Source organism: Neoarius graeffei, chromosome 28 (genome assembly GCF_027579695.1).
Source record: "Neoarius graeffei isolate fNeoGra1 chromosome 28, fNeoGra1.pri, whole genome shotgun sequence".
NCBI lineage: Eukaryota > Metazoa > Chordata > Actinopteri > Siluriformes > Ariidae > Neoarius > Neoarius graeffei.
The window spans coordinates 36949575-36972513 of record NC_083596.1 but is presented as its reverse complement, the minus strand read 5'-3'; the positions used below and the strand labels follow the sequence as shown (position 1 = coordinate 36972513).

The window sequence follows — 22939 nt, the reverse complement described above, 5'->3', positions numbered from 1 at the left end:
GAAACAGAACAGATCCTCATCCTGTAATTGCATTTCAGGCTTTATTCATTTATCTTCTGTCTCCTAAGCACCACTGTGCTTTTGCCCGAACAAGCTTTGGCAAATGTTTGAGTTTTTCCAAAGACATTTTATGTAGATTTTTTTAGTAAGTGTGTGTATTTATAGCTACATACATTCTTTTTGACATTTCTCAGGTCCCTCATTCTATAGCACCAGCCAAAACCAGCACCAGGTTTTTCTTTATTTTTATTAATTAAAAGTCACTTCATGTCTTAAAGTAATGATGGATGTCATTTCTTTTTACTTAGTTGAGCGATTCTTGATATAATATGGGATTACTACAGTTGTAGAATAGGGCTATTTACTGTATCATTATTATTATTTACTATTTACTGTTTAATCTCAAACGCATTAAGAAGGTAAGAAACTCATCCACTAATTAACTTCTGACGAGGCACACCTGTTAATTGAAAAGCATTCCAGGTGACCACCTCATGAAGCTGGTTAAGATAATGCCAATAGTGTGCAAAGCATCAAGGTAAACGCTGGCTACTTTGAAGAATCGAAAATATGAAACGTATTTTGTTTTAATGCTTTTTAAAACAAAAAATGACCACATAATTCCATATACCGGTATGTTCCATGTTATTTCATAGTTTTGATGTCTTCAGTATTGTTTTACAATTTAGAAAATATAAAATACAGAAAAACCCATGAATGAGTAGGGGTGTACAAACTTTTGACTGGTAATTTTATATGTTTGCTCGACCTTTTGCCTCCAGTCCATCAGAACTATGTTGGCGTGGATGCAGAGAAGAACCCGTTCTACTTATCTGTGGTTTTGTCAGACCAGAACAACCAGAGGGTTCCCCAGTACCGAGCCATTCTTTGGCGTAAAACGGTAAGAGAGAATGACTGCATATGTCTCTTATGATCAGTGAATCATATTATCTACCTGTTCCTTGTCATCCTGCTTAGCCACTCATAACAGAATCCGGGAGAGCTAATTGGCTTAATATCATTATAGAGGCTGATTTATTATGTTGAAGCTCAGTGTGTGTGTTTGTGTACACACATTTCCACACCCATCAAATAAATCAATAATTACACAAATTTATTCCACCAGTGGATATTCGGATAAGTCAGATTAATGAAGTACAACCCATGCTGCATAATATATAGCATTATTTTTCTGCTGTATCTGCTTTCATTTCTGCAGAACTTGCAGTATATTTAAATCTCAGTATCAGCCTAATTACTGTCTGTCTAATGTGTGTCACAATTTGTATTTTTCTGCAGGGTACTCTTAAGATTAGCCTTCCTTACAGCCCTACAAAAACTCTATCAGTCAAATCCATATTAAGGTAAGCAGTACACTCATGTGGCATGACACTGTCAGTAACACACCTATTTTACACACATACAAAGCATCTTAAGAAGTAGGCTGGGACTGACCATTGGAAGTACTGGGAGATTTGTCACTGTTCTGATATTGTATGGTAATATGTCAACACAAAGTCAGTGAAGGGGCTAGATACGTAATGATGTATCATGCAACAATAAATCATAGTACAAATGTATGACAGTTTGAACTGAGGAAGTAAAAAATGAACCGCAGTTATTATCAGGCTGCATAATCTAATGCTGCGAAAACACACAAAAAAACAGATCTAAATTTGGAACGTGCTGTTGTGCAAACAGATTCAAAATAGTCTGCCTAAAGCTAAGGAAAAAAGAAGCAAATGGAGGAAGATGTTTAATGTTGAAGCCTGACTAAGTCATAATTGTTCATAAATGGTGATTAAGAATTTTAAATTGTTATCAACTTTTATATTTTTAATAAAAGGAATATTTTAGTTAAAGCTGTACTGCCTTTCAGAATTTTCAAGTGTAGTTCATAAAAAGAATTTTCCCTGACACCCAGTTATTTTTGTTGAGTGGACCGAAAGCTGCTGAATTCGAATCATGGACTTCCCATTTTATTAGTTTTCTTTAAAATAGAACAATTAGTGAATTTGGGGCCACGTGGCCCTAAATTCTCTGCTATTTTTTCTTGCTTCACCATGACGCAAAACAAGAAACTATGTCATGTATCACATAGTGGGCTTTCCCCGTTCACGCAAGGCATTGTGGGGTACAAATTTGAAACAGGAGAGGGAAATGGAGGACGAGAGTGTGCGAATGAAACGTCAAAGACCGACTACAGTAACAGAAAGCGAGAAGAAAAGACGTTGTTACGAAAGAAAGGAAACGCAGGACCAAACTAATAAATATTGGCGGTCAGCGAGAACCTCGGTGTGATCAGCTGTTTGTTTAGCGGCAAGATGATGTAACTGTCAGTGCACGGTCAAAGGTAAACCTGCACATGTGCACATGGACTTCCTCTGTCTGCTTGACTGCGCAAAGCGAACAATTTCATGCACATTATTTGCTAAGGAATCCTCTCAAATTAAATAACTTCCCAGCCACAGAATGATCTGAGGGTTTTTTTTAGATATTACAGAAATGAACATATATCACAATGACCAAATTTCAGAGGGAACTAATTTTCACCGATTTTATGAAATCGAAAGGCAGTCTACTTTTAATGGGCTACTACATTGCCCTGCCAAAAAAGTCACCATTTGGATTTAAATAAGCAAATACTTACAAGCCTTTGATTGGATAATTACTGCAGTGATTATTGTGTTTCAGCTGGCAACAATTCTTTTAACCCTAACTGATGCAGTGAGTAGCTTCTCATTTATGAAACAACCATGTCAGAAGACGTATCCTCTGGTCATGGAAAAGATGTTACTGGGTTTCAGAAGAATTAAATTATTGGCCTGCATCAAGCAAAGAAAACAGCTAAGGAGATTGCTGAAATGACTGGAATTGGGTAAAGAACTGACAATCACATTATTAAAACCTGGAAGGATAGTGGTGAATCGTAAACTTTGCAGAAGAAATGTGGTCAGAAAAAAATCTTGACTGACTCTAAATGCTTAGTGAAATTGAATCATAAAATATTGACAGTAGAACTCACAGCTATGTTTAATAGTCAAAGTAGGAGTATTTCCACACTCACAATGTGATAAGAACTCACAGGATTGGGACTAAACAGCTGTGTGGCCATAAGAAAACCACTTGTTAGTGAGACTAATTGGAAAAAAAAAGACTTTTTGGTTTGCTAGGGAGCATAAAGATTGGACTCTGGAGCAATGGAAAAAGGTCTTGTGGTCTGAGTCCAGATTGACCCTATTCCTGAGTGATGGGTGTGTCAGGATAAGAAAGGAAGCACATCAAGCGATGCACCCATCATGCATAGTGACCACTGTACAAGCCTCTGGAGGCAGTGTTTTGGTCTGGGGTTGCTTCAGTTGTTTAGGTCGAGGCTCAGCAACATTATGGGGCAACAAAATGAAGTCATCTGACTACTTGAATGTACTGAATGACCAGGTTATCACATCAATGGATTTTTTTTTCTTCCCTGATGGCATAAAATTAGTGCTTGGATTGTGAAAGAGTGGTTCAAGAAGCAGGAGGAATCATTTTCACACATGAATCGGCCACCACAGAGTCCCAACCTTAACCCTATTGAAAGTCTTTGGGATGTGCTGGAGAAGACTTTTCAGAGTGGTTCGAGTCTCCCATCATCAAGATAAGATCTTGGTGAAAAATTAACTCTGGATGGAATTACATGTTAGAAACAATGCCACAGTGAGTTCATGACATTACAGGCATTTAGCAGATGCTCTTATCTAGAGCGATATGCAATGAACACATACACATACCCAGCACCTGGGGAAGGGTTGGAGAGTTTGGTGCTTTGCTCATGGGCATTTCAGCCATGGCTTTTCTTGCCAGTCCAAAGAATCAAACAAGTGACCTTTTAGACCCAAGGCTGCTTCTCTAACCTTTAGGCCATGGCTGCCCCATAATTCGCACCATAATCAAAGCTAAAGATTGTCCAATGAAATATTAGAGTGTGTGACTTTTTTGAGCTGGGCAGTATGTATTTTACTCCAACTTTTACAAATGTTTGTAAATAAATATTGTTGAAATAAAAGGGTTTTTTTTCAATTTTGCAAAAGGAATATTTAATTTGATAAAGAATATGAAAATAAATGTTGCTTTTTTTGGTAAAAAAAAAATCTCTTCAGTTATTTATTTATTTATTTATTTATTTTTAATTGTGGGAAAATTGAATTGTGAATCCAGCATCGTGAATCAAACTGAATTGTGAATTGGGTAAATCGTTACATGTCCAGAAAGGACCTATTACTGTGGGCATTACGATATTAAACAGTGTGTTGATATATTAGAACTAAAAACTTTAAGCTTTCCTTAATTGTTAACTCTAAAATTAGCTCCATTATTAAGCAATTCTGACACATGACCACTTGCCTTTTGGGAAAATTTTGTACATGGAAATAACGAAGTAGCAAACCACAGTCTTGAAAATTTTATGAGCATGGAAGATATATGGCTGAGAAAAACTGGATTCATGAAATAGAAAATTCCAAATTCACGACAAAACTAATCTGAACTAAAGAAACTAATTTTAAAATATGCTTCTTGAAACATCATAGTGAAAATATTTACAATATGCAGTATATCCTTTAATGGTAATTCATTTATTGAGCTGCTTTATCCTGGCAAAAACTGTAGTGGTCTTTTCTGATAAATTACATGATATGCGTGATCAAATGTAGCTAGCAGGCATGGCAAAATTCAATGCAAAGCATTCCACTTATTTAAAAGCAGTTAACATACCAACACCAGGTGAGATGTATTTGACCCCTCTCCAGATCTGGAATTACCATCTGTCTCAGGTGATTGATTTCAAGTGGACAGCACGAAATACATGCCTGAGCAGGGTCAAGTGTATCTTGTGATCCCATTACTCTGAACACTTGTGGAGAAGCTCTGGGACACATGTTTTCTTATTTGTAGTCTGAACAGCAGTGTGTCCTGATGTGTCCCCAACAAAAAGTCACCTACAGTGGTGCTTGAAAGTTTGTGAACCCTTTAGAATTTTCTATATTTCTGCATAAATATGACCGAAAACATCATCAGATTTTCACACAAGTCCTCAAAGTAGATAAAGATAATCCGGTTAAACAAATGAGACAAAAATATTATACTTGATCATTTATTTATTGAGGAAAATGATCCAATATTACATCTCTATCAGTGGCAAAAGTATGTGAACCTTTGTTTTCAGTATCTGGTGTGACCCCCTTGTGCAGCAATAATTGCAACTAAACGTTTCCAGTAACTGTTAATCAGTCCTGCACACCAGCTTGGAGGAATTTTAGCCCATTCCTCCATACAGAACAGCTTCAACTCTGGGATGTTGTTGGGTTTCCTCACATGAACTGCTCGCTTCAGGTCCTTCTACAACATTTCCATTGGATTAAGGTCAGGACTTTGACTTGGCCATTCCAAAACATCAACTTTATTCTTCTTTAACCATTCTTTGGGAGAACAACTTGTGTGCTTAGGGTCGTTGTCTTGCTGCATGACCCACCTTCTCTTGAGATTCAGTTCATGGACAAATGTCGTCCTGACATTTTCCTTTAGAATTCGCTGGTATAATTTAGAATTCATTGTTCCATCAATGGCAAGCTGTCCTGGCCCAGATGCAGCAAAACAGGCTCAAACCATGATACTACCACCACCATGTTTCACTGATGGGATAAGGTTCTTATGCTGGAATGCAGTGTTTTCCTTTCTCCAAACATAACACTTCTCATTTAAAGCAAAAAGTTCTATTTTGGTCTCATCCGTCCACAAAACTTTTTTTCTAGTATCCTTCCGGCTTGTCCATGTGATCTTTAGCAAACTGCAGAGGAACAGCAATGTTCTTTTTGGAGAGCAGTGGCTTTCTCCTTGCAACCCTGCCATGCACACCATTGTTGTTCAGTGTTCTCCTGATGGTGGACTCATGAACATGAACATTAGACAATGTGAGAGAGACCTTCAGTTGCTTAGAAGTTACCCTGGGGTCCTTTGTGACCTCGCCGACTATGACACGCCTTGCTCTTGGAGTGATCTTTGTTGGTCGGTCACTCCTGGGGAGGGTAACAATGGTCTTGAATTTCCTCCATTTGTACACAATCGGTCTGACTGTGGATTGGTGGAGTCCAAACTTTAGAGATGATTTTGTAACCTTTTCCAGCCTGATGAGCATCAACAACGCTTTTTCTGAGGTCCTCAGGAATCTCCTTTGTTCGTGCCATGATACACTTCCACAAATATGTGTTGTGAAGATCAGACTTTGATAGATCCCTGTTCTTTAAATAAAACAGGGTGCCCAGTCACACGTGATTGTCATCCCATTGATTGAAAACACCTGGCTCTAATTTCACCTTCAAATTAACTGCTAATCCTAGAGGTTCACATACTTTTGCCACTCACAGATATGTAATATTAGATCATTTTCCTCAATAAATAATGAGGAAAATATAATATTTTTGTCTCATTTGTTTAACTGGGTTCTCTTTATCTACTTTTAGGACTTGTGTGAAAATCTGATGACGTTTAGGTCATATTTATGCAGAAATATAGAAAATTCTAAAGGGTTCACAAACTTTCAAGCACCACTGTAGTTGCCAGGTTTGTGATTTTCATGAAGAATGATTTGATAAAGCTGTTCATCTTATAACATGTTGCCTTTTCTCTAAAGCTTGGGCATTTTACATAAATTACATTTATTTATTCTCTATTTTTTAAGCATCAAGTGCCTTCTCAAATATGTGTGTTTCTTGTTATCGTTCTCAACATATCTGCTCATTACTCTATGAGTGTAGCTTATTTGGGTTCGTGAATTGGTCTACTCATTCCCACAGTTGTTCTTTATTTATGAAAATACTATATATAATAACATGAGATGATTTTATCGCCTGGATAAAATATTTAAGAAAATTCAGAAAAAGTTCATTAGAACTGCATTTATGATGGACTGATGTTTTTAATTTTTGGACTCCAGCGACGTGTGTCCATGTTTTCTCAATAAATTTTTAATTCACTTACTTCTTTCTCTTTTCATTTGTGTGATTGTTGAAAGCAGATGAAACATGATTAGATGAGCAAAACCTACACACAATGGAGCAGACTGATGACAGTATGAATATAGCTTTTACCAACCCGTCAGAGCGCCCAAAGATTTAATTATGCAATGACGTCTGATGGCTAAATATAAGCACTTTTGTTTGAGTTTTTGTTTGAAATTGTTTAGTATTTTTGGGGCTTGTTTGTGAAGTGACAGCTGTGTATTTAGTAGCCGCAGGGAAGAAGCTGTGGCATGGATTGTTCAGTACCTTCTGCCAGATGGCAGGAGGGGAAAAAGTACATGATGGGGTGGGAGGGGGTATGTTTAATGCTGATGGCCTTGGGGAGAGCATGTGAAACACTGCACAGACAGTAACCCGAGCTCAGGAGACCCTGGGAGCTGTGAGGTGGTATGGTGGAATGAGAAATTCCGTGCAGCATTACAGGTTTCTGTAAATAAAAGGGTCTGCTCACAGCTTCATATTTTTATAGACATTGTTTCTATTTCAGCTCTTGAAAAAAGTCTGTGACCTTTTTTTTTTTAATGCATCTATTTTAAGGAACGTGAAGCATTCAGGAATAATGTTTTTTTTTGTGTGTGTGATATGAGTCTGGGTGGTATGGTGGTGTAGTGGTTAGCGCTGTCGCCTCACAGCAAGAAGGTCCTGGGTTTGAGGCCAGTGGCTGACGAGGGCTTTTCTCCCTGTGTCTGCGTGGGTTTCCTCCAGGTGCTCCGGTTTCCCCCACAGTCCAAAGACATGCAGGTTAGGCTAATTGGTGGCTCTAAATTGACCGTAGGCATGAGTGTGAATGGTTGTTTGTCTCTATGTGTTAGCCCTGCGATGATCCGGTGGCTTGTCCAGGGTGTACCCTGCCACTTGCCCATAGTCAGCTGGGGATAGGCTCCTGCGACCCTGTACAGGATAAGCAGCTACAGATAATGGATGATATGAGTCCTCTTAATCTTTAGGGTTTTTTTCCCTTTTCTTTTCTTTTTGTCATGGTATATCATAGTACTGCCATACTGCCCCAATGTTAGTTCAAACTATAAGAACATATTGGTCATCCCCCCCCCCCCATTTTCCCCTGTCTCTGCAGTGCTATGAACATGGAGCGCTTTGAGAAAGGCCCTAGAGAGATCCTCAATCCAGAGATCCAAAAGGTGTGAGTCACACCCGTCACTCATTTCTCTTCCTGACCTTCACCTAGGAGCTCCACTCTGTATGCGGGTGTTTAAGGAAACCCTTTCATAAAATGAACGTGCCTTTTGACTAAATTTTTAGTTTGTGCCGCACTGAAATTTCTATATAATTAGTGTATAATTACTGTTTTTAATTTCTGCAGGACCTACTGGTACTGGAAGAGCAAGAGGTAATTTTGGACTTTAGAATTATATATTTTAGAGACAGATCGCAAAATGATACTAAAATGACACTATACATTAACTTATGTTTCTCTGATCCTGTAGGGCAGTGTAAACTTTAAATTTGGAGTCCTCTATGCCAAAGATGGCCAGCTGACAGATGATGAAATGTTTAGTAATGGTAAACACAGCATTATAACGCTAATACTTTGATATAATTTGATATAATTTCATTATGCTAGATTTATGCATTACTGCTAATTAGACTTGTCCTTGTAACGTTGTTAATACATCTAATTTTAGCCTTCTCAAACTGTTTTAGAGACAGGAAGTGAGAACTTTGACAAGTTTTTGAATCTGCTTGGTGACACAATTTGCTTGCAAGGCTGGGCTGGGTATAGAGGAGGCCTGGACACTAAAAGTAACCTCACAAGAACACATATATAATATCTGCATGCCCATTTACACATATAAATCTCCATAGACAATCCTGACTGCAGATTCTGATGTTTGTCACACAGTTAATTATGCTTTCTTTTTCTTGCTAGATGACACTACAGGAATACACTCCATCTATACAGTATATCAGGGTCATGAGCTCATGTTCCATGTTTCTACCATGTTACCTTACTCTAAAGAGAATAAGCAACAGGTGGGTCTTTTTACAATTACAGCTACATACAGTATTCTTCAAAAAAGGTTGTATTTAATATCTAAAGAATAAAATACTTTGGGGCACCCTGTTATAGGAAAATAATCACCGACAGGGTAGTGTGATACAGAGAGGAGTTACTGTTACCACATCGAAGATAATTATTTTCTGATAACAGCATGTCACAAAGTGTTTTATTTTTCTTAAACAACAGCAATTTGCTAGTGAATTCACATTGTACAGTTTATCCATTTATCGTTATGTTTAATGTCGTGGAACATCTGCAAAACAAGGTACCACTTCCCTTATAGCAGATATGTACAAACAGTCGTTCTCTCACCAGTCTCCTTTTTCCACAGCTTGTAAAAGCATAAAGTCGGTTGCCCTCAAGCATTCTTGTTGTGATAAATTTACTGACTGTACTGACAAAACACTGACACCAGAGACTCCTTCCTTAAAAGTTGAAGAAATGTGTTTGAACAGAAAGCATCACCTTCAGTGATCCCTTTCAACAGTTTTTCTTGGGGAGATAACAGCATGTTTTTTGAATTGGTGTATTATTAGTCTTGGATTATCTGGAGCATCCACTGAACAATTGAATCGTCAAACTGTGAATGAGTTGTTACCATAGAAACAATTTGTTAGAATGAGTGCATTAACATCAATATTTGGGTTATATCCAGAACTGCTGTTATAGAAAATCCAGTATCAGTGAAAAGTTTGGACATACCATCTAATTCAGTGGGGTTTTTTTCCCTTTAACTTTATTAATTAAAATACCTTGGTCTAATGAAGAAGAAGCTTTTATTTGTCACATGCACACTCAAGCACAGTGAAATTTGTCCTTTGCATTTAACCCATCTGAAACAGTGAACACACACATGAACACACACAAGTGAGCAATGACCACACACATACCCAGAGCAGTGGGCAGCTATGCTACAGCACCCAGGGAGCAGTTGGGGGTTACGTAGGTGCCTTGCTCAAGGGCACTTCAACCCAAAGCTGCCCCATGTTAACCTAACTGCATGTCTTTGAACTGTGGGGGAAACCGGAGCAGCCGGAGGAAACCCATGCAGACACGTGGAGAACATGCAAACTCCACACAGAAAGGCCCCTATCGGCCGCTGGGCTCAAACCCAGAACCTTCTATGGTTAGAAAGCCATAGAAGCCATGGGGAAGCCATGGCCTAATGGTTAGAGAAACAGTTTTTGGACCAAAAGGTCACCAGTTTGATTCCCTGGACAAACAGGAATGGCTGAAGTGCCCTTGAGCAAGGCACCTGATCCTCAGGCTGCCCTGGGTATGTTGTATGTCACTCTGGGTAAGAGCATCTGCTAAATGCTATTAAGTAATGTAAAAGACAATTCATCCATCAAAGTAATGATGGATGCCATTTCTCTTTACTTAGTTGAGCAGTTCTTGACATAATATGAATTATTACAGTTGTGGAATACCACAAGCTAGCCTAGTGGTTAGCACGCCTGCCTCTCAATCGAGAGATCACGAGTTCTACTCGCAGTCGGGTTATACCAAAGACCATCATAAAAATGATACCTACTGCCGTCTGGCAAGGCACGCTGCAATACAGATGTGAGTGGGGAGTCAAACTCTGGTGGTTACCAGAGGACTAGCCTCCCCACTGTAACCGCAGCTGTGTAAGCGAGAGGCTGAGGGCTACGGAAATGGAGATCAGCTCCACCCAATGTGCCTTAAGGGCATGGTGCGGGAAGGACTTTAGACAGCTGTGGAATAGGTCTATTTATTGTATTTTTATTATTTACTGTTTGATACCGAACGCATGAAGAAGGCAAGAAACTTGTCCACTAATTAACTTTTGATGAGACATACCTGTTAATTGAAAAGCGTTCCAGGCGACTACCTCATGAAGCTGGTTAAGATAATACCAATAGTGTGCAAAGCGTCATCAAGGTAAACAGTGGCTACTTTGAAGAATCGAAAACATCAAACATATTTTGCTTTTTTAACACTTTTTTGTTTACCACATAATCCTGTATCTGTTCCATATGTTATTTAATAGTCTTGATGTCTTCAGTATTGTTCTACAATGTAGAAAATACAAAATACAGAAAACCCTATGAATGAGTAGGGGTGTACAAACTTCTGACTGGTTCTGTAAGTCAACACCTTCTGACCAATCAGATTAGAGAATTAAACGGCGCTGCAGTATCACTACATTTCATAATGTTTAATTTAATCTTATTCATGTTTTTGTAAATTATTGGCTGGCACTAGGACATCTGCTGCTTGGGTAGAGGTCATGATGTGAATGACTGCAGTCACTAATGGTACTTACTGAAAGTTGAAATGTGGTTTTGGTCACTAGTTGAAATGAAAGTAGGACACTTGCTTGTCTTGTTTGTGTCAGAGCAGATACATTAGATCCACAGGTCAGTCAAAGCACATACCCTGTAAGTAACTACAGTGAAACTGATGGGGCATTTTACAAGAGGCAGAGCATTTATATGGCAAAAGATGAGCCATTTTGTAACAGAATAGATTAAATGGGCTATAAGGTCATTACCATGGTCATCACAATGATCATTTCTGCTGCTCTGTTATTCTGATTTTCTTCTGCTCGTCTTTGTGTGCTTTCTCAAGAAACATTTTGTATTCTCTGTTAGACATTGTAACATGACTCACCTACAGAGCTCAGCAATTCATCTTATTTTGTGCTCTCAGAGCATCACCTTCTTCCCTCCTTTCCTCTCTCTTAATAATTCTATACTTTTTACATAAATCAAAGGAGGGGCATTATGTCTTTCTAATGTCTATATAAGAATGAGTCATCCACCGTCACAGCTTAGACACATCAAATTAATAGAAATTAAAGTGATAATAGATTAGAATTTTGAACAATCAGGCTTATGATTTAATTATAGCAGCTGGTGCTGCGATAGTACATATTTAATTTGTATATACTATATTTGGCATCTTCCCCACTAATCCATAAGGAGATACACAGATGCAGCCAAAGCACAGGATCTCCAAAAAGAACATTGTTGCTCGTCTGCAGTTTCCTAAAGATCACGTGGATAAGCCAGAAGGATATTGGAAAAATGTTTTGTGGACGGATGAGACCAAAATAGAACTTTTTGGTTTAAATGAGAAGCATTATGTTTGGAGAAAGGAAAACATTGCATTCCAGCATAAGAACCTTATCCCATCTGTGAAACATGGTGGTGGTAGTATCATGGTTTGGGCCTGTTTTGCTGCATCTGGGCCAGGATGGCTTGCCATCATTGATGGAACAATGAATTCTGAATTATACCAGCAAATTCGAAAGAAAAATGTCAGGACATCTGTCCATGAATTGAATCTCAAGAGAAGGTGGCTCATGCAGCAAGACAGCGACCCTAAGCACACAAGTCATTCTAATGGTTAAAGAAGAATAAAGTTAATGTTTTGGAATGGCCAAGTCAAAGTCCTGACCTTCATCCAATTGAAATGTTGTGGAAGGACCTGAAGTGAGCAGTTCATGTGAGGAAACCCAACAACATCCCAGAGTTGAAGCTGTTCTGTATGGAGGAATGGGCTAAAATTCCTCCAAGCTGGTGTGCAGGACTGATCAACAGTTACCAGAAACGTTTAGTTGCAGTTATTGCTGCACAAGGGGGTCTCACCAGATACTGAAAGCAAAGGTTCACATACTTTTGCCACTCACAGATATGTAATATTGGATCATTTTCCTCAATAAATAAATAACCAAGTACAGGTAGTCGTCGACTTACGACCTATGCGACTTACAACCGATCGACTTTACGACCGTCTGGTTATGACTGGCAAGTGTTTCCCAGCTAAGCTAGCTGAGCGTACGACAGTTTCCACCCCAGCTCCCGGCAGCACCTCTTGCCGCGTACAACAGTTTCCACCCCAGCTCCAGGCACATGTGCAGTGTCTCTCGCACTCCCTCGCGCACTCCGTCATATAGTTTCCGCCCCAGCTCCAGGCACATGCACAGTCTCTCTCGCGGTCCCTTGCGCACTCCGTCATACAGTTTCCGCCCCAGCTCCTGGTTTATGAAACGAGCAACTGCTCCCACCAGCCCGAGCGCTGCAGTAGCTGATGATGACGTAGACGACCCACAGCCAAGCACCAGTGATGCCAGCGGTCACTAAATTTTGTATTTTGCTATGTTTTACATTTGTATTTTGGTATGTTTCAAACTAAAATGTTTTCTATTTTTCACACCTGTATTTCGTATTTTTTGTTTTGCACATATTAAACTAATTGTACTGTACGCAGTGTAGTATGCAGTGTTTGACTTAAACCAAATAATGAGCCAAGGTAATGAAATAAGAAAATGTTGATAAAATAAGACTTTAAGATGATTGCAATATCATTACACATCACAATATACTTACATTCATTTAACATAGGCCGACTTACGACCAGATCGATTTACGACCGGTCAGTCGTAACCAAACGCAGTCATAAGTCGATGACTACCTGTATAATATTTTTGTCTCATTTGTTTAACTGGGTTCTCTTTATCTACTTTTAGGACTTGTGTGAAAATCTGATGATGTTTTAGGTCATATTTATGCAGAAATATAGAAAATTCTAAAGGGTTCACAAACTTTCAAGCACCACTGTACAGTAACAGTTAAAAACATGAAAAGCCATGCACCAGCTTCTTTTGATGCAGGGATGATTTATCTTACTTTTACATTTTCCAAGCATCTGTTAGCTTTGTCTCTTGCTTTGCCTGCTGAACACTTCACATTTTTCATGTGTTCTCTACTGTTAATAATATAAACTGGTTATCAGTTCCACTTTTTCCTTTATGCCGTATTCTCTTTCTGTTTATCAGATCAGACAGAGGTTGAGTATGAGTAGGGCTATTGAGCTACTTGTAGCTTTCAGAGCTTTCAGAGTTCACAACAGCAGACTTTTGAAAGCACCTGCACTTGCTCAAGGCCTTACATCCCCTTTACTGAGCACCACTCGAACTCTTACTGTCAGTCTGCATTTACTAGTGATGGCTGTGAAAAGAGCACATACTACACACACACACACACACACACTACAAAACTATACATTAATTTTGATCAAGCACGCTTGTACCAAAGAAAAGGTGGGCACTTCCAATAATTACTAGATCACTTCATACAATGTATACACATACATCCTGCATAAGAGACTTATACATACATACAGTACTTAGTGTATGGTGTGCTGGCATTTGGCAAATGTAATTATTGTACATTATATAAAGTTCCAGTCAGGTTCGGTCACACCTACTCATTCATATTTTTTTCTGTATTTTGTATTTTCTACATTGTAGAACAGTACTGAAGACATCAAAACTATAAAATAACATATGGAACATATATGGAATTATATGGTAAACAAAAAAGTGATTAAAAAAACAAAATATGTTTGATATTTTAGACTCTTCAAAGTAGACAGCGTTTATCTTGCTGACGCTTTGCATGCTATTGGCATTATCTTAACCAGCTTCATGAGGTAGTGACCTGGAATGCTTTTCAATTAACAGGTGTGTCTCGTCAAAAGTTAATTAGTGGACTAGTTTATAGTAATAGTAAATAATTAAAATAAAGTAAATAGCGCTATTCGATAACTGTAGTAATCCATATTATGTCGAGAACCGCTCAACTAAGTAAAAAGAAATGACATCCATTATTACTTTAAGACATGGAGTGTCTTTTAATGAATAAAAATAAACAAAAAACACCCAATTAGAACGTGTGTCCAAACTTTTGACTGGGACTGTATGTTGTCGACAGGTTTAACATTTAAAAAAAATAACACATTCTTATAACAAGAACACATTAATAAGTGTGCACTCATTCCGATCTAGAAAGTTACACTCATGTCCCTGTTAACATTTATTTTGAAATCTTGTTTTCCTTCATCTGTGATTCTACTTTTCCTGAGTTTGGATTTTTTTTTTTTTACAACCCCGATTCCAAAAAAGTTGGGACAAAGTACAAATTGTAAATAAAAACGGAATGTAATGATGTGGAAGTTTCAAAATTGCATATTTTATTCAGAATAGAACATAGATGACATATCAAATGTTTAAACTGAGAAAATGTATCATTTAAAGAGAAAAATTAGGTGATTTTAAATTTCATGACAACAACACATCTCAAAAAAGGTGGGACAAGGCCATGTTTACCACTGTGAGACATCCCCTTTTCTCTTTACAACAGTCTGTAAACGTCTGGGGACTGAGGAGACAAGTTGCTCAAGTTTAGGGATAGGAATGTTAACCCATTCTTGTCTAATGTAGGATTCTAGTTGCTCAACTGTCTTAGGTCTTTTTTGTCGTATCTTCCGTTTTATGATGCGCCAAATGTTTTCTATGGGTGAAAGATCTGGACTGCAAGCTGGCCAGTTCAGTACCCGGACCCTTCTTCTACGCAGCCATGATGCTGTAATTGATGCAGTATGTGGTTTGGCATTGTCATGTTGGAAAATGCAAGGTCTTCCCTGAAAGAGACATTGTCTGGATGGGAGCATATGTTGCTCTAGAACCTGGATATACCTTTCAGCATTGATGGTGTCTTTCCAGATGTGTAAGCTGCCCATGCCACATGCACTAATGCAACCCCATACCATCAGAGATGCAGGCTTCTGAACTGAGCGCTGATAACAACTTGGGTCGTCCTTCTCCTCTTTAATCCGAATGACACGGCGTCCCTGATTTCCATAAAGAACTTCAAATTTTATTCGTCTGACCACAGAACAGTTTTCCACTTTGCCACAGTCCATTTTAAATGAGCCTTGGCCCAGAGAAGATGTCTGCGCTTCAGGATCATGTTTAGATACAGCTTCTTCTTTGAACTATAGAGTTTTAGCTGGCAACGGTGGATGGCACGGTGAATTGTGTTCACAGATAATGTTCTCTGGAAATATTCCTGAGCCCATTTTGTGATTTCCAATACAGAAGCATGCCTGTATGTGATGCAGTGCCGTCTAAGGGCCCGAAGATCACGGGCACCCAGTATGGTTTTCCGGCCTTGACCCTTACGCACAGAGATTCTTCCAGATTCTCTGAATCTTTTGATGATATTATGCACTGTAGATGATGATATGTTCAAACTCTTTGCAATTTTACACTGTCGAACTCCTTTCTGATATTGCTCCACTATTTGTCGGCGCAGAATTAGGGGGATTGGTGATCCTCTTCCCATCTTTACTTCTGAGAGCCGCTGCCACTCCAAGATGCTCTTTTTATACCCAGTCATGTTAATGACCTATTGCCAATTGACCTAATGAGTTGCAATTTGGTCCTCCAGCTGTTCCTTTTTTGTACCTTTAACTTTTCCAGCCTCTTATTGCCCCTGTCCCAACTTTTTTGAGATGTGTTGCTGTCATGAAATTTCAAATGAGCCAATATTTGGCATGAAATTTCAAAATGTCTCACTTTCGACATTTGATATGTTGTCTATGTTCTATTGTGAATACAATATCAGTTTTTGAGATTTGTAAATTATTGCATTCCGATTTTATTTACAATTTGTACTTTGTCCCAACTTTTTTGGAATCAGGGTTGTATGTCTTAATGCACACGCCCACATGCCATTTTAAAAACACTGTTTTTATGTTTTGGCCACACTAGTGTTTTCAGTCTGTTTCCCAAATGTTTGCTGCCCCCCAAAAAATTGTGAAAACATTTAAAAAGGACATTCAGGGCATGTGCACTGGGTGTCTGACTCATGGCAATTACATAATTTCTGACATTTTTGATTGTTTTGACATTACCATTACACACCAGTGTCACTTGGTGGCACAGTGGTGTAAGTGGTTAGCACAGTTGCCTCACAGCAAGAAGGTTCTGGGTTTGAACCCAGTGGCTGGCGAGGGCCTTTCTGTGTGGAGCCTCCCTGTGTCTGCGTGGGTTTCCTCTGGGTGCTCTGGTTTCCCCCACGATCCAAAGACATGCAGGTTAGGTTAATATGGGATGGCCTTGGGCTGAGGTGCCCTTGAGCGAGGCACCTAACTCCCAACTGCTCCCTGGGTGCTGTTAGCATGGCTGCTCACTGCTCTGGGTATGTGTGTGTGCTCATTGTGCATGTGTGTGTTCACTGGGTTAAATGCAGAGAGGAAATTTCACAAGTGTGTGATGAATAAAGTTGTGCTTTCTTTTCTTTCTTCTTTCTTGTGTACGATACAAACAATTCAAACATCTGTGTGTGGCCTAGATCTGAGTGAACAGTTTCCAGATATGCAGTGGATTCACAAAGTATTCAGACTCTGGTTTTTGTACATTTTATTCTGTTATGGATTTAATTTAAAATTGATTCAATTTACCATTTTTGGCCATCAATTTGTGTACAATAAGCCAGAATGACAATGAGAAAACAAGTGTGTTTTCACTTTGTTGAGTCTTCTTGGGTAAGTTTCTACAAACTTTGCACACCTGGATTTGGGCAGTTTCTCTCATTTTCCTGGCAGGTCCCCTCAAACTCATTCAGATTGGATGGGGAACACCTGTGAATTGCCACCTTCAGGTATTTCCACAGATGTTCTATAGGATTCAGGTCTGGGTTTTGGCGGAGCCACTCAAGGACATTCAGAGACTTGTCCCTGAAGCCACTCCAGTGTTGTTTTGGCGAACCATTGCCCCAGTCTGAGGTTGTGTGCACTCTGGAGCAGGTTGCATCAAGGACCTTTCTGTATTTCATTGCATTCATTCTTCTCTGCTGGTGCAACCGTACTTTACCATAGGGGTGGTATTAGCCAGTTAATGAGAAGTATTTGGTTTTTGCCAGGTGAAGCAGCCAAATGAGTGACATTTTTGTCTCACCAGACCAAAGAATCTTTTTTGCTCATGCCTTTAGAGTCCTTAAGTGTCTGTCATATGCCTTTTATTCAGGAGTGGCTTCTGTCCATAAAAGCCTGACTGATGGATTATTTCTGTGACTGCTGTCCTTCTGGCAGGTTCTTCCATCTCTCCAGAACTGATGCTTATTTACAGTGATCATTGGGTTCTTGTTCACCTCCTAGGCCAAGGCCCTTCTCACCAGTTACTAAGTTTGGCTGGATGGCCAGCTGTAGGATCCACCCTGGTGGTTCCAAACTTCTTCCATTTCAGTGATGGTGCTGACTGTGCTCCTGGGAATATTTAAATAATTAGTAATGGTTTTGTACCTTTTCCCAGATCTATGTCTCGACACAGTTTGATTCCAAAGGCCAACAGAGAATACCTCCATGGCTTGGTCTTTGGTCTGACATGCACTGTGAATTTTGGGACTATATACACACATATATACAGTATGTGCCTTTCTAAATCATGTCCCTTCAGTTGCATTGCCACAGGTGTACTCCAGCCAAGACAAATATAATGAAAGCCAACAGGATGGACATGAAATTAATTTGAAGTGCCTTAGCCATAAGTCAGAATACTTATCTCGATGAGAGAGTTTTTAATTTTTAATGGACGTGTAGCTGAATTTTTCTAAACATATTTTCACTTTGTCATGGTAGATTATTTAATGCAGATTAATGACAAAGAAAGTAAATTTAATCCATTTAAAAATTAAATCTATAATGTACAAAAACAGAAGGGGTCTGTCGTCGGCTGCCTATTGCTAGCGATGATGGCTGCTTCATTATGATGTGCAGAAACACAGATGGGCCACGAGGCCCGCACCAGAGCAACAGAGCCATCCACAGTGGCAGCACTAATGGCCCAGCCGAGCCGCCATGGAATGCCTGGCCTCATGAGCTCTTGTATACTATTTTCCTCTCCTAGCAAAGGGCCTTGCACAGTAAGGTAAGACAAACGATGTCATGCCTACATCATGTTGTCTCTCTGGACCTCCAGACCTGATGCCAAGTGGTGCCATGAATGAATGATGCCATCCATTGGCCATTTGAGTGGCTCTTCCGCATACCATCTGGTGGTGTGTCATTGACCCTGTTGGGTTCATCTGCCACATTGCACCGAAAAGTGCCCTGCTGCCAGCACCTTATTGGCGATGTACTATTTAACCCATAGCTGGAACTCAGGCAGGTGCTACCACTCCAGGTCAGAGTGGACCTGGGAGCAGTGGTGATTAAGAGGTATCTCCACTTTCCCCAATACTCAAGTCCTCCCAGACCTGAGACTCACCACTGGTTGCAGTTTAAAGTCATACCCAGGACTAGAAGGGGTCTGAATACCTTATGAAACCACTGTATATACAGTGCCTTGCAAAAGTATTCATCCCTCTTTGTGTTTGTCCTGTTTTGTCGCATTACAAGCTGGTATTAAAATGGATTTTGGGGGGTTAGCGCCATTTGATTTACACAACATGCCTACCACCTTAAGGGTGCACATTTTTTTTTTATTGTGATACAAACAATAATTAAGATGAAAAAACAGAAATCTGGAGTGTGCATAGGTATTCACCCCCCAAAGTCAATACTTTGTAAAGCTACCTTTTGTGACAATTCCAGCTGTAAGTCTTTTGGGGTATGCCTCTATTAGCTTAGCACATCTAGCCACTGGGATTTTTGCTCATTCCTCAAGGCAAAACTGCTCCAACTCCTTCAAGTTGGATGGGTTGCTTTGGTGTACAGCAATCTTCAAGTTATGCCACAGATTCTCAATCGGATTGAGGTCTGGACTTTGACTAGGCCATTCCAAGACATTTAAATGTTCCCCTTTAAACCACTCCAATGTCACTTTAGCAGTATGTTTAGGGTCATTGTCCTGCTGGACTGTGAACCTTCATCCCAGTCTCAAACCTCTGGCTGACTCAAACAGGTTTTCCTCCAGAATTGCCCTGTATTTAGTGCCATCCATCGTTCCTTCAGTCCTGACCAGCTTTCCTGTCCCTGCAGATGAAAAACGTCCCTGCAGATGAAAAACATCCCCACAGCATGATGCTGCCACCACCATGCTTCATTGTAGGGATGGTGTTCTCAGGGTGTTGGGTTTGTGCCACACATGGCATTTCCCATGATGGCCAAAAAATTCAATTTTTGTCTCATTTGACCAGAGAATCTTCTTCCATGTGTTTGGGGAGTCTGCCACATGCTGTTGGGCAAACTCCAATCATGTTTTCTTCAGCAATGGCTTTTTTTCTGGCCACTCTTCCATAAAGCCCCACTCTGTGGGGTGTACAGCTTTAAGTGGTCCTATGTACAGATACTACAATCTGTGCTGTGGATGTTTGCAGCTCCTTCAGTGTTATCTTTGGTGTCTTTGTTGCATCTCTGATTAATGCCCTCCTTGCCTGGTCTGTGAGTTTTGGTGGGCGGCCTTCTCTTGTCAGATTTGGAGTGGTGCCATGTTCTTTCCATTTTGCTATAATGGATTTAATGGTGCTCCGAGGGATATTCAAAGTTTGGGATATCTTTTATAACTCAACCCTGATCTATACTTCTCCACAACTTTGTCTCTGACGTGTTTGGAGTGCTCCTTGGTTCTCATGTTGCTTGCTTAATAGTGTTTCAGAGTCAGGGTCCTTCCGGAACAGGTTGATTTATACAGACATCATGTGACAGATCATGTGACACTTTGATTGCACATACTGTAGGTCGATCTTAATCAACTAATTATGTGACTTATGAAGTGAATTGGTTGGACTAGCTCTTATTTAGGGGTTTCATATGAAAGGGGGTGAATACCTGTGCACACTCCAGATTTCTGTTTTTTCATCTTAATTATTATTTGTGTCACAATAAAAAAAAAAAAATGTTCACCTTTAAAGTGGAAGGCATGTTCTGTAAATCAAATGGTGCTCACCCTCCAAAAATCCATTTTAATTCCAGCTTGTAATGTGACAAAACAGGACAAACACCAAGGGGGATGAATACTTTTGCAAGGCACTGTAAAATCATATATCTAGTATAATCACAAAACTAGTCAAATGTGTTTGTAATCTTATTGAAGACTTATTATATCATGATTGTTACTATATATTTTAGGTTTTTAGATTTGTATTTTTGTGTATTTCTTCTGTTTTTGTAAATTTGCTGCATTGAAATTAAGGGCTTACCACCAGTGTTTCTCCTGAGATAATTAACTTGTGCTTATAATTTAGAATAAGTAATTTAGATAACCTGTGTCTCTTACTGTGTAGACTAACTATGCTTTAACAGTGCAGAGTTCATAAGCAGCAGTCAGGCAGACATGTGGTAAAGCATCTGGAAACTTTATTTATTTATTTAGTTAGTTAGTTAAATGTACATAATAGAATCAATGAATGAAATATTTTGATATTAATGTATTTTCTTTCTGGCCATTTAGGTGGAGAGAAAGAGACATATCGGGAATGACATCGTCACTATCGTATTCCAGGAAGGAGATGATGCCTCACCATCTTTCAAGCCCTCTATGATCCGTTCTCATTTCACACGTATCCTTTTACACAAAATAATAATTTAGACCAATTGACATATTTAGAGCAGGGCAGTTAAAATGTATTGTTTCCTCTACATTAAAAAGGTAATTTAGTTATCCTTAACTCACTTGCCAGATATTTTTGCCTTAGTTAGATACAGTAGTCAGAATGACAGCTATAGGTATGTTTCTGTATGAGTTGTTATATTTAAAATTTGCCATCAACAGTTGTTTGATCAGTGGCATTTTTGACATGACCTGTTTCTCTGAAAAACCAAAACTAAAGGATATTGCATTGCTGTTGTATTAAACACACACACACACACACACACACACACACACACACACACCATATTCCTGCATATGCAGGGTAAGAAATGACACTTAACCGTCATACATCAAAGAGGGAAAGATCATACATGGCTTTCTCTTTTACACAGTGAACACATTTTACAAATGCACTTTCATGAATCACCCTTTGTGAAATCACACATATGCACCTATCGTGCATATTGGCCAATCAGTCTCCTTTCAAATGGGCTTAACTGGTGCTCCAAACTAAGTAAATAGCCTAGGGCCTAGGCTAATGACATTTAAGAAAAAATATAATGACTTTTAGTAGTACTGCAGTAATGCTTTTAGTTTTAATTATTTAAAAACAAAATAATGATCTAAAACTAAAGTTTATCTGTGTGGAACTTTAAGATTGCTAGCACAGATGACCGGTGTTCCCAACCCCAAGGATGAGAAATCATGGTGTAACTAGGAGGGTACTTGATAGTGTATACCTTCACCAAGCCACATATCCAGACTTGCATCAAAATCTGTTCGATTGTTTCTTGACCCATGGCCCACCTTTCCTAAAAATTTCATCAAAATCCGTTTACTCCTTTTTGAGTTACATTGGGAACAGATAAACAAACAAACAGACAAACAGAGGCAAAAACATTATCTCTTCCAACAAAGTTGACAGAGGTAATGAATATGGGGGATACCAGGGCCTAATGGTCAGAGAAGCAGCTTTGGAACCAAAAGGTTCGATTCCCTGGACCAGCAGGAATGGCTGAAGTGCCCTTGAACAAGGCACCTAACCTCCAGCTGCTCCCCAGGCTGCTCTGGTTATGTCGTATGATGCTCTGGATAAAAGCATCTGCTAAATGCCTGTAATGTGATATTAATATTTTGCAGGTTGAAGATTTTTTCAGAAGAGAGTGTGCCGTTGTTTGGACCACCCCTTCCCTCACCGCCAGTATTTACAGACCACCAGGAGTTCAGGGACTTTTTACTAGTCAAATGTTGGTCCACTCTTCTTTTTAATTTGTATTTTTTATGTACAGTGTATTGTTTGAATTTGGAATGTTAGCAGGACAATATTATTGTCTAGTAAGGTAGAAGTGAGAGCAAATATTTATAATTAAAAATTAGCACCAGAATCACTAAGCACATCACAAATATTTCAATATAAGCATATTTAGTTTTTCAGGTGGAGGTTTCCTGTAATGTCTGTCATGTCTGTCTCACAGTATTTATGGCTCTCTCTTGCTCACACTTACTTTTAATCTC

General features: G+C 39.2%; 1 protein-coding gene across 6 annotated transcripts in view; it reads left to right on the top strand.

Moving 5' to 3' along the window:
• The window catches only part of garnl3 (GTPase activating Rap/RanGAP domain like 3), a 323893-nt gene that overhangs the window by 254068 nt on the left and 46886 nt on the right, over positions 1 to 22939 (top strand). For 5 of the 6 annotated variants that reach the window (XM_060913215.1, XM_060913211.1, XM_060913214.1 and 2 more), the window contains 10 exons: positions 783 to 901; positions 1300 to 1364; positions 8134 to 8197; positions 8380 to 8406; positions 8504 to 8579; positions 8721 to 8819; positions 8947 to 9050; positions 21284 to 21392; positions 21513 to 21558; positions 22565 to 22671. In XM_060913215.1, the coding sequence (XP_060769198.1) occupies positions 783 to 901; positions 1300 to 1364; positions 8134 to 8197; positions 8380 to 8406; positions 8504 to 8579; positions 8721 to 8819; positions 8947 to 9050; positions 21284 to 21392; positions 21513 to 21558; positions 22565 to 22671 (816 nt within the window). Of the gene's footprint in view, positions 1 to 782; positions 902 to 1299; positions 1365 to 7680; positions 7800 to 8133; positions 8198 to 8379; positions 8407 to 8503; positions 8580 to 8720; positions 8820 to 8946; positions 9051 to 21283; positions 21393 to 21512; positions 21559 to 22564; positions 22672 to 22939 lie in introns of those variants that run through there. The other variant, XM_060913216.1, reaches the window with a different exon arrangement.